Genomic DNA, 12968 nt, shown 5'->3' with positions numbered 1-12968 from the left:
TGGCATTATTTGAAAAACGTATGATTCGCCTTGAGACTTTCCTATTATTTACTTGAATTTAAATACATCACTTTCAGTATTTTTCTTACCTGTTGAATCAACCTGTTATTTGTTCATTTAATCGATCATGACTGTGTTTCTTATGTTTTTTTTCATAACATTTTGTTACTGCACTGATTACGCGAGTTCAACTTCAAGAGCTTTTCTTTAATTTTAAAAGGAATGTTATGAGAGTTTTCAACGAAATGGTTTATAAAAGTATTTGGTTGTTAACATATCTACTAAAATTGTTGAATAGCCGTTCATACTATTTTCCTGGCGAACACAAAATTAGTTAAATTCAAAATGAATAGTAGAAAAGCATTAAAGAAGTAAAGAACATTTGTAAACAAATTCGTTTCTGACCATAAATATGGTCTCCTTGAGTGGGAAAATTGGCTCGACGAAAATTAAGAGCTAAAAACTTCTGTTTCCGAGTTCAAATATCTGTTATTTTAGTCACTACATCAATTGAAAACAATCTATTAAACTCCAGAATAGCTACTTTCCAATCAGAAACTCAGTCTGTTCATAATCATTTTTCACTTTGGATTTTATCAGTTGAAGCCTGAGTCCGTAATTTATTAGGTTTTATTATATCCGACAACTCTTTTATGAAAATCATGATCGCAATTTTTGTCGGGCATTGCACTAAAGTATGCAATTTGAGTAAGGTGATGAAGTATGCAATTTGAGTAAGGTGATGAAAATCATGATCGCAATTTTTGTCGGGCATTGCACTAAAGTATGCAATTTGAGTAAGGTGATGAAATGCAGTCAAAAGTCCTGCTAGCTGAAGAGGAGTGTTTTTTGCAGTAGAGCTTATTTTCTTGACGTTCCATCCACCAAATCTTCGGAATTAAGGTCATTCACTTGTCTTAAAGGACTCTGAGAAACAATCGAAATATTTAGAGGCAGTGGCAACACATTAATTGACATTCCACCACTTTCTTCTAATTACAGCTCGAAATCTTTTGTCCTCAGATACTATTAGAGTGAAAACCACACGTAATGAAGCTTGTATGGGGGTACTTTTTGTTGAATTTTTGCACATCGACTTGCCTAGAAATTGTGGAAAAAGCATTAATCAAACTTTTTGTCACAATTTTTCTAAAAAAATTTTCCGTAGCCCATAAGACAAGGAAGCTGATTCGGACTATTTGAAACAGTATATATAGTGTGTTTGTTTTCGTAAGGATTGATATCGAGAACATTTAATTCAAGTTACTTACTGGTATTGGCAAGTTTTCAATAGAAAGAAAGTGGTGTTGGGTATTTTGCATCAAAATGCATATTCAGATGGGCCGATTCGAATACGTGGTATGAGCACTGCTTAAAATTGACAGAGGTTTGACATACATTTGTCAGTTGCCACTTACCTTCATATTTTCAGAAAAAAAGAAGTGAAAGAAGTAAGATTTTTGAAGGAGGATGCTGTTAGGCGATTGAAGTTTAAGAAGTAGCCGAAAAAATGACAAGTGATGCGAAATATATTGAACACATGTAGATCCATGTTTTTTTTTAAAAAAATTAAGTGACAAAGGATGCCATTGTTTGGAAAACTTATCTTGCGCCTTGAAACATTTTAAAATTTTACCCGTTTTCTTTTTTAACTTGAAAAATGAACGAGTTTGTTTTTGGGTTGAGCGAGATTTTCATACTGAAATTGCACAACCTAATTCTATTGAGTTAATTTTAAAAATGTAGTGTTTATTGGTAATGAATCGGTGACGAGTCTGTGAAAAATGCAGTTGGAGGAATTTGAAAAACAAGAGACAACGATGTTCACAAGTTTTATCTAAGTTGTAATTATTATTATAGTTTTTTTAATGGCCAAAAATGTGACGAAATGATGCAACGAAATCAATTGAACAAAAAGACAGCAAAATTTGCTTCAGTTTTTTATTGTACATAATTAAATTGTACGCAATTTAGTTCAACAATTCAAAAAGACAGCTTAGGTTTACGCTCTATTTCGTCAGGTTTTGACAATTGTTCCAGAACATACACAAAATCAATCGCGTTTGTAATTATCATCAATTAGCCAGAGAGACAAAGGAAATCTTGATAATCTTTATAAGAGAGATTAGGAGAAATCGATAACACTCCGCTTTTTGTCTCCCCCGACTAGAGCTTACCTCTAATTGCTTTTTAATCTTTCCCAAGTTGTACTTATTTGTTTTCTTTTAACAACGAACATAACAATTGTTGAAAACATTTTAGTCCTGTTGCTTTAATACACAAGTGCGTTTTCTAGGTTATATAAATCGAACATTTGTTGAAATTAAGTTCAATTTATTCAGCAATTCTTACATAACTTCGCCAAAAAGATCAGTTTATTCTTAACAATGAAATTATTTATTTTCTTGTGTATATTTTACTTCGTGTACAAATTTATTACCGAAAATTATTACAGCGAAGTTTATTTCGAAAATAGTTTTGCCGGATGGATGCTGGTGATGTTCAAGACATTACCGTGCTTATATTTGAGTTTTTACATGAAGGCATTTGATAGAAAATTCTCAAAAGTTTTAGAGAATTCGGAGAGAGAGAAAATTCGACTCAACTTCAATGCTTTCCTTCTATCAAGTGAGTACTCCGTCTTTAACTACATCCACTGATTTTACCCCCCCCCCCCCCCACACACACACTCTCTCTTCAATGATTTGGAACACCTAAATTTTGATCCTTCTGATGTAATGGTTCTCTAAATAGAATCGCTCTCAATAGTTGTTTTGAAATTTTCTATGTGGCAAAATTGTTCCAATCTGCACCATAAAAGTGTGTGAGACAAACTGCAACAGTTGAAACCTTTGATTCGAGTCTAACTTCTCTGCGAAGTGTTTTCAGAGATATTACTGTTGAGATTCTTCAAAAAACTTCTTTCTGTTTGCAAAGATTGGCGAACAGAAAGAAGACACCGAACATTTTTTTCAAAAAAATTGACCTACCACAGCATTTTGAGTGACCGCAAACGTTGATAGGCAAAAATATTGCCGACTTGACACTTGCTAAAACTTCGCACCGCGCGTCAGCTAGTCAGCTATCCCAACAGATCTTTATTTTGCAAAGGTGTTAGATTTGTTAGCCGAAAAAAATTTCTTTATTTTTATTCTATGCAAAAGTGTTCAAAAGCTATTACCCGTAGAACCTATTATTTTAGTCAATTGAAGTGCTAAATTAAAACGACAGAGAAAGACTTTTCTCTGGGCGAATAAAAACTCAACTAAACCAAAAAAAAAACAAAAATGTAACTTACATTAATCGGTAAATTAATTTTTTAAAACTAACCTCAGTAGCACTATTTTGCCAAAACTAGATTCAGCATTCAACTTGGTCAGAGACTAAAAGGTTTTTTAGAAAAAATCATAAAAATGGAATAAATCAATCGAAATCTTTCAGCTGAAATTTTTTCATGAATGAAAACTCAATTAAACTCATTAAATGTATCAAACAATTCGGAATTATATTGGACTCTTTTTTAAATTAATTACTTTTAAAATGCACTGAGTTTTATAAAGAGCACGTTCTGTGTTATAACTGAAAATTGTACGAAAAAATTTGCAACCTAAGACATCTGTCCGTTCAATTCGAATTTTTTTCAGTGAATTTTTCCACGAAACGAAGCCGAACAGAATATCGTTTCAAATTAGCGATATTCTCAAATGATATTAAGAAACTATTTGAAAACGTATTTACGATAACATGTGGAATTGAGCAGAAATCATGGTTTCCATGGTTTCCGTGAAATTGAGTTACAAAGATTCTTCCATTAAGTTTCACTTTCCCAGAGAACGGTGGAAGAGTAAATCAGCGCTGAATCAGTATAGAGACATTCTGTATTTTATGATGGCCAGTACTCTGTTTATGTCTCTTACACGGGCCTCTTGTTTTTCGGGTAAAATTTACTGCATGAAAAGCAATATGCTCACTTTAACTCCCACCACCAAGGCTTGATTTATCTGCGATTCGAAATTCCGCGTGGGTACTTGTAACATTTAATTTGCGTAGCAAATAGTAACCACTAAGCTAAATGAGCTTTGCGGTAATTGCTTAACAACTAATTTATATAACTAGTGTGTGTACTGCTGTAGCAGTTACCAGTTATAACAAAAGTTTGATTATTTTGAAAAAGCTTTTCATTATAAGATACAAAAGTGTGACAGTACTCAGCTCAGAATTATTTTGGGGGTATGATTAATTTTCGGACTGTACAGGATAAGTTTGTATATGATAACTCCTTGACTTCAATATAATCATAATGAAGAAGAACTGCACTCAAAGAAACTTAAAATATTCTCGAGATGCAATATTTCAGAACTGAATTAAGGTTTCATACTTGAAATAGTCTGGTTCAGCGCTGAAATGCTCTGAGACTCATGTCCCGGTTTCTAGTTATTCTCTAAAACAATAAAAATAAAGAATAATTGACTACTGCTGGAGAAAGACTTGCTAGGAAAATTTTAATTTCTGCGGATGGTTCCAAGTGTTGAACATTTTGAGTAAAAAAGTTAAATCAAATCTTTTTGATTTTGTCCGCCGAATTTAGCGTTTAAGTCAGTTCATTGCAGTTTTGGCCCCAATTTCATTGCATTGCTTTGGCATGACCAATTTTTTCTCTATGGCCTTCAGTTGAGCAATATAATGCACAAAACTCGGAGTGAGAACATAATTTTGACAGAAAAATGCATATTCTTTAGTTACAATTAATGGATACGTTGATTCGGTACTTGTTCTCATGTAAGAATTTTTTTCTCTAAGCCACGCAACATCGGAAATAGCTCAATTTCACTAGTTTTTATTATTAATTAAATTTTTGTAATGAATTCAAATTGAATTAAGGCGAGGGTTATGAACTTATTCTTCAAATGATAGTCACCCACTAAAGACGGTCTTTACTCGAAACCACTTTTTTCTAAACTCGTTCATATTTTGGAGCAAAAAAATGTTGGTTAAATTGCTTGTCAAACGCTTTGAAGTAAAGCAAAAAAGTCAAAATCTCTAACACAGGAGTTGTCTATAGTTGTTTACCGTAAAACTTAATTTAGTTCCATGATTCGATAATTTTTGTGTCTCTATACCAATGGGCAATGATACAAATAAGCAACGTAAATGTAAAAATTATTTTCGAAAAGGTCGAAAGCATTAAATTAGAAGTTTTAAAATCTAGTTACGAACTAGCAGGTCTTTATTATTTTGAAGACGTCTGTCTTTTAAGTGGCTCCTATAGTACTGATGTTAGTAAGATTTTAGAGACGTCCAAATCCATTTCGTTCAAAATATTTTTTTTGTTCTTTTAACTTGTCGCTCAAAAGAAATCCCACGTAACTTTACCAGGGCGCCATTTCAATATATTTTTTGGACATCCGATTATATTAAAAGAAAGCAGCTTGCGTCCATATGATGCCATTGCCAGCCAAAACATTAGCAATAGCTAGTCTGAATTGATATATTTTAAAAATTTTCATTTCATACCTTTGAAGAACTAGAGCAGTTCGGTTTGTTATCAATTTGCGCACTTGATCGTTTTTGCAACTAAGTCCACGAAAAAATTTTGTTGAGTATTAACACAGAGAACATTATGAGAAATCAAAGTATAGAAACCATCGACAAAGAGGAGAAAGTTAGGTTTAAATCTATTCTTAAAAACTTCTAGCCTCTTTTTCGTTTAATTCTACTCTAGGCGCAAATGAGCGTAAAAGATGATGTACGTAGTAGCATATAGTTTTTTAATCTGGTTTAGGTCGGAAACACTATTTGTGTTGTCGTCTATCTAAGCGTCTCGGTTGAGCAATCTCGGGGCATTTCTTGAGCATTTTTTGGCTTAGGTAAACTAGGTGTTGAAAAAATAGGAGGGGTTGTATATTAATTTTTTTTCTGTTTAAGCAAAATTAAAGTTGATTTTTAATTTTATTTTTGTCAATGTTTTGCTCTGCGACTTCCGCGGAACAACAACAGTGACAACAAGGTATCTTTCAGAGATAGAATGTATTTCTGCGACTTTCGCGGAAATACTTTTGAGATTACTTTTGAGGAGAAAAATTACAAAAGTAAGTACCATTGTGTTCCTGCGACTTCCGCGGTGACACAATAGGACCTGGGGAAACAGTTTTTTTTCTGCGACTTCCGCGGAAAACCAACCTGTGATGAAGTTTATGTTATTGTTTAGTCAAAACATTGCGACTTGCGCGATGTTTCACGGCTTTCTAAATGAGCAGAACAGTTTTTTTTACTTTTTAAATGACTTCTTGAATGAGAACAGCATCCTTTTTCTTTATCACTATTGCAATGGCTTAGCGTTCGATGGAGTAATATAGATGAAAAATGTCTACATTCTTTCTACTGCAGAATATAAGATCACTGATAAAAAATTTCGAAGAACTTAGTCAATTGGTCCGCAAAAAAGAACCTTTGGTGGTAGCTTTAACTGAAATATGGACTACAGAATTCACCATTGCAAAATTGCTGCAGATAGAAAAGTATCAGTAAGTTTTTTTATGCAATCAGAAACAACGAGGAGATGGTAAAGGAATCTACCTTAAAAAAACATTTTGAATTTGAGGTATTACGTTGTGAAATCAGCAAAGCTACACAATTGCTTACCATTTTTGTACTCAACACTACACCTCAGTTTGCATTCAAAATTTTGTACAAACCACCTGATACAAACAAAGATATTGTCATTGAAACAATGAATTTACATATAGACAGTCTACGATGAACTAAAACTATACATCATGTTGTTTGTGGGGACTTCAAGATTAATCTGTTAAACACTTCGTTCACCGCATCATGGCTATTAGAGTTTATGGAGAGCTATGATTGCTCTGAAAAACTGTGAACCCACAAGACAAAGATGAATTTCTACTTCTCTAAAAAATTTGTGCTTTGCAAATTTTACGCTTTACTTTGACGCTGACCAAACCGATATAACTGACCATTTCAGCGTTCTAAGCAAAACAGATATATTTAAAGTCGAAAATATCTCACTTGAAAAGATTTTAATGAGGGACTGGAAAAAAACTGAAAACGAAACTCACTTAAATCCACTTAGAAATTGGATGTCCTTTACTATTCAGGATTTTGAAGAATACTGCCGAAATCGGGATATCAATGACGCTTTTGCATTGTTCAAAGCTTTATTAAGTAAAGTATTGTTAACGTTTTTTCCAAAAAAAGAAAACCGAATCTAAATAGAAAGAAAAACAGGGGGTAGATTACAAGAATGCTTCGGCGAAAAAGATGAGGTTTTACAAAGATTTTCTTTTTCGAAGAACCGAAAACGCTTGGGAACGCTACAAAAAGCAGCGAAACAAAGTGAAAAATATAGTTGACGAATCAAAAAAAAATTTATTGGAATCTTTACATTGATACCCTGGGACAAAAATCAAAGTTTTTGAAATCATGAAAAAAGTTCAGCACATTGGAAATAAAAACCAGCTCTGTGTAAATAACTTAAACGCCAATAGCTTGAACTCATATTTTTTTAAAGATGATGAAAATGTTTCGTCTGTTCTCCCAACCCATGTAAAACCAAAAAGTAAAAATAAGTGTAGTTCATCCCTTTTCGTTAGAAAAACAAGTCCTCTTGAAATTGCAAGATGTATTAGTAGCCTTAAGAACAGTGGCCTGAAGATTTTATGAGTATAAGCAACAAGTTTCTAAACTTGGTCAACTCCGAAATCAGTGGCGTTTTGTCTTTTCTGATTAATAGGGCGATCTCAGAAAGAAAATTCCCGTATGTTTTTTATTAGCTAAATTAATTCCATTGTTTAAATCAGGAAACAAACTAGATTGCAGCAATTATCATCCTATGTCTTTGCTCCCTTTAATCAGCAAAATTTTTGAACGAATTTTGAAAACAAGATTAGTTTGTTTTCTAGAAAAATTTAGTCTCTTGCACTGCAAGCAATTTGGTTTCCGAGAAAAACGAAGCAATGCAGAAGCAATTACAGATATAATTGAAAAAACAAGAATTAATAATAGCAATGAAATAAAAAGTATTCGCACGTTCCTTGATTTATAAAAAGCATTTGACACTGTTGATCACAAATTGCTCCTATAAAAGTGTGCAGATTACGGATTAAGACTACCAGTGTTAGCAACTTTGAATACTATCTTTCCAACAGAACACAATTTGTCATCGCTGCAGCCAAAACGTCTAACTTACAAAAGATAGATACGGGTTTTACCCAAGGTTCTGTGCTCGGTCCTATTCTCTTTCTTATATATATATATATATATATATATATATATATATAAACAACCTTCCAGAAAAATTTTCACATATTCAAATAACATTATTTGCTGACGAGACACCAGTACTTCAGACCTACAAACCTGATACTGGAATTTTCATTGCAGATGAAAAACTAAAAAAAATTAGCAACTGGTTTGAAAAACATAAACTTACTATCAACACATCAAAAACATACATAGTTGAATGTCCATGCCATTCGGGTAACAGGCCTGTGGTGAATGGACAAGAAACAGAAACTATTGAGAGTTCCAAGTACATAGATTTGATAACTGATCAGAAGCTAGAATTTGAAGCGCACTTAAAAGGAGTTACAAAAGCTAAAATACCAAATGTGAGTACAATAAGATATTTTTTTAAAGTTTTGACCGTAACTGGTTGTTTAGAATCTAAATTTTCTACATTCAACCAGTTGTTCACTACGGAGTATTTAACTATGGTACAACAAGTAAAACAAAAATCATGAAAATTGAAAAATACCAATGATGCTTTTGGAGAACCATCTTTAATTTGAAAAGAGACGATTTTGAAGAAAACTGCCAAAATCGGGATATCAATGACGCTTTTGCATTGTTCAAAGCTTTATTAAGTAAAGTATTGTTAACGTTTTTTCCAAAAAAAGAAAACCGAATCTAAATAGAAAGAAAAACAGGGGGTAGATTACAAAAATGCTCCGGCGAAAAAGATGAGGTTTTACAAAGATTTTCTTTTTCGAAGAGCTGAAAACGCTTGGGAACGCTACAAAAAGCAGCGAAACAAAGTGAAAAATATAGTTGACGAATCAAAAAAAATTTATTGGAATCTTTTTATTGATACCCTGGGACAAAAATCAAAGTTTTTGAAATCATGAAAAAAATTCAGCACATTGGAAATAAAAACCAGCTCTGTGTAAATAACTTAAACGCCAATAGCTTGAACACATATTGTTTTTAAAATGGTGAAAATGTTTCGTCTGTTCTCCCAACCCATGTGAAACCAAAAAGTAAAAATAAGTGTAGTTCATCCCTTTTCCTTAGAAAAAAAACAAGTCCTCTTGAAATTGCAAGATGTATTAGTAGCCTTAAGAACAGTGGCCTGAAGATTTTATGAGTATAAGCAACAAGTTTTTAAACTTGGTCAACTCCGAAATCAGTGGCGTTTTGTCTTTTCTGATTAATAGGGCGATCTCAGAAAGGAAATTCCCGTATGTTTTTTTATTAGCTAAATTAATTCCATTGTTTAAGTCAGGAAACAAACTAGATTGCAGCAATTATCATCCTATGTCTTTGCTCCCTTCAATCAGCAAAATTTTTGAACGAATTTTGAAAACAAGATAAGTTTGTTTTCTAGAAAAATTTAGTCTCTTGCACTGCAAGCAATTTGGTTTCCGAGAAAAACGAAGCAATGTAGAAGCATTTACAGATATAATTGAAAAAACAAGAATTAATAAAAGCAATGAAATAAAAAGTTTTCGCACGTTCCTTGATTTATAAAAAGCATTTGAAACTGTTGATCACAAATTGCTCCTATAAAAGTGTGCAGATTACGGTTTAAGACTACCAGTGTTAGCAACTTTGAATACTATCTTTCCAACAGAACACAATTTGTCATCGCTGCAGCCAAAACGTCTAACTTACAAAAGATAGATACGGGTTTTACCCAAGGTTCTGTGCTCGGTCCTATTCTCTTTCTTATATATATATATATATATATATATATATATATATATATAAACAACCTTCCAGAAAAATTTTCACATATTCAAATAACATTATTTGCTGACGAGACACCAGTACTTCAGACCTACAAACCTGATACTGGAATTTTCATTGCAGATGAAAAACTAAAAAAAATTAGCAACTGGTTTGAAAAACATAAACTTACTATCAACACATCAAAAACATACATAGTTGAATGTCCATGCCATTCGGGTAACAGGCCTGTGGTGAATGGACAAGAAACAGAAACTATTGAGAGTTCCAAGTACATAGATTTGATAACTGATCAGAAGCTAGAATTTGAAGCGCACTTAAAAGGAGTTACAAAAGCTAAAATACCAAATGTGAGTACAATAAGATATTTTTCTAAAGTTTTGACCGTAACTGGTTGTTTAGAATCTAAATTATCTACATTCAACCAGTTGTTCACTACGGAGTATTAAACTATGGTACAACAAGTAAAACAAAAATCATGAAAATTGAAAAGTTCCAATGATGCTTGTGGAGAACCATCTTTAATTTGAAAAGAAACGATTTAGAAAAAACTTTAAGAGCGAAATATAAACTATGCACTGTAAGGGAACTCCACATATACGAACTTTGTAAAATTCTTGTAAAAGCTCCTTTTTTGCTCCTTTTCCTCCTTTTGGTGAAAAATAGGTTAATCAACATTCGATTCTTATAAGTAGAGAAACAGGCGGAACAAAACATTTCTATATGGATATTTTTAATGAAGAAGAGGTAAAGTTATTACAATCAGATAAAAGAAGAATCCAGTTAAAATTAAGCAAAACAACCAAAGATGATACGTAACAGGGTGAGGCCACTTACTAATAAGATTGTAAATTTAGATAGAGGCATAATAAACAATTTTTTAAGACAGCAAAATTTTTTTAAGACCGCAATTTTGTAACCGCAAAATCGTTCTTACAAAATTTTCGGGACAATTACATATGCGGTACCGAAGATCTTTTTTGCTCCTTTTGGTGAAAAATAGGTTAATCAACATTCGATTAAGATAACAGAAATGATTTAACTTTGAAACTGCTCAGTCGAGGCGTCTTTATACAGGCTTCTCATGCCTTTGATGTCCTTGCAAGTACATTGTTTATGTTCTGGAAAATAATTTGTTATTATTATTACTGTAACTTATCACCCCACATGTTTGATAATTTCATAATGTAATTGACTTTAATTCCTAAACATAAGTTTTTAATAAAATCGACCTTGAAAAGTAATAAATTTCAACTCTTTCAGTCGCAACAAGTTTTACCAAAATGTGAAGTAAAGCCAAGCAGCGTCTTTTTCTAGGTTTCGGTGATCTGTTCCTCGCAGTCAAATCCAAAGCCAGCTTCCCTCTCGGCATTTTCGGGTTCAGTCTGGCCCAGATTTACTTCACCAGAAGTTTCGGCTGGCAAAAGGTCAACAAACCCCTTGGAGCAGTTTTGTACATTTTCGCAACTCTAAACATCGTTCTCATATTCGCAGTACACCTGACCCGATATGACGCAATGGAAGGTTTTGAGCTTTTGGTGACGTCACTTGCAGTTTTGCTTTATTGCCTGCTGATTTACACTACTTTTTGGAGGAGTTTAGACTTACGAAGAAACGCAACTTCAGGAAGAGAGAAAGTTGTGAACAATATACGTTGTTTTGGTGTTGCTTTGTTTATAATTTCTGACACGATAATTGCCTGGAATAAGTTTTGTGTGACAATTCCGTACGCTTGGATTGCAATTATGGGATATTATTATCTGGCGCAGGGTTTAATAGCCTATTCCGAATTAAAATCTCTCGCCCCAGGTGCAGTTAATAGCAAAGTAGATTAAATAATGGTTCTTGTTATTTGAAGTCACGATGTCATTTTTTATATATCCGTTCGTTGTGAAGCCAAACAAAAATATTATAACGAGGCTTGCAAGATCTTAGAAATAAGTTGTTGCGATATTGCTTCATAAGATTTTAGTTAGAAATTGATAGAACATCAAGATACAAGTTTGAAAGATCGCGACTTGTTTTCAAGAAATGAAGAATTATCTCAAGATTCGAAAAAAAAACATTTCAAAATTTATCAAGAGAATCTCAAGTTTTTTTTTCATGAGAAAAAAATTAAAATGCACATCTTGGCAAGATTTGTTAACTTTCAGTTCACTGGTTTAGACTTGATAATATTTAGCTCACATTCTTGTTTCTTTAGTTCAGCTTGATTGTTTTCAAATTCATTATTTCAATTATTTTGTTTTGTAATATGACAGATAATCAGAACCAAACAACAGTTAGATTTGCAATTATGGGAAACAAGAAGGCTCGGTAATGTGCGTCCGCACATAATTTTTCGACGCCGCTGAACAACGCTTTTGACTTAATTGAGCACCAAATCAGGGAGGGATAAAAAAAGTTTCAAAAATCACTTGTTGCTCGAAAAAAATGGTTTACCCATTTAAAAAATCACTTTAAGCTATAATTAATGTAAAACTGAAACAATGACTCATTAGAGAATGCCACTGAGGCGAGTAAGACACAAGACAAACAAAAAAAATAAAAAAAAACAAGCATTAGTGACGACTAAAACTCAATAATTGAGAATAATTATCGAGTAATTAGGGAGACAGCTAATTCAGAATAATTAACAAGTAGACAGAAAACAAAAAGCGCAAATTCAGAAAATAAATTTAAATTTTCAAAACAATTAAGTTCAAAGACGTGATGGCAAGTAGCTATCAACTGAAATCGTTGTTCAATGGCCTCATTGATACCTGCATGCAAAACCAATGAGACCTGTTAATATCTAGAATGTCATACGACTACAGAAAGAATAAACAGAGTCAAAAATCAAGTGGTCACTTCAATTTTGCGAGGACACGCTGTCGAAGTCAATAAGATCAAAAACTTTGAACTAAAAATTTTGATTATACAGAATTGTAGATGCTATTGGTGAAACTAAGTCAAAAGACCGAGAGACTTTCAAATTTATA

The 12968-nt window shown here is 32.8% G+C and overlaps 1 protein-coding gene across 5 annotated transcripts in view; it reads left to right on the top strand.

Moving 5' to 3' along the window:
• The window catches only part of LOC142335101 (lysoplasmalogenase TMEM86A-like), a 37993-nt gene extending 25766 nt beyond the window's left edge, over positions 1-12227 (top strand). For 3 of the 5 annotated variants that reach the window (XM_075383453.1, XM_075383449.1, XM_075383450.1), the window contains exons 2-3: positions 2022-2628; positions 11305-12227. In XM_075383453.1, the coding sequence (XP_075239568.1) occupies positions 2388-2628; positions 11305-11822 (759 nt within the window). In that variant the 5' untranslated portion in view covers positions 2022-2387 and the 3' untranslated portion in view covers positions 11823-12227. Of the gene's footprint in view, positions 1-2000; positions 2629-11304 lie in introns of all 5 variants that reach the window. The other 2 variants (XM_075383454.1, XM_075383452.1) reach the window with 2 other exon arrangements.
• Positions 12228-12968: the final 741 nt, after the last annotated feature.

This window comes from Convolutriloba macropyga, chromosome 2 (genome assembly GCF_964194025.1).
Source record: "Convolutriloba macropyga chromosome 2, txConMacr16.3, whole genome shotgun sequence".
NCBI lineage: Eukaryota > Metazoa > Xenacoelomorpha > Acoela > Convolutidae > Convolutriloba > Convolutriloba macropyga.
The sequence above is the reverse complement of the archived record's forward strand: the minus strand, read 5'-3'. Positions and strand labels throughout refer to the sequence as shown.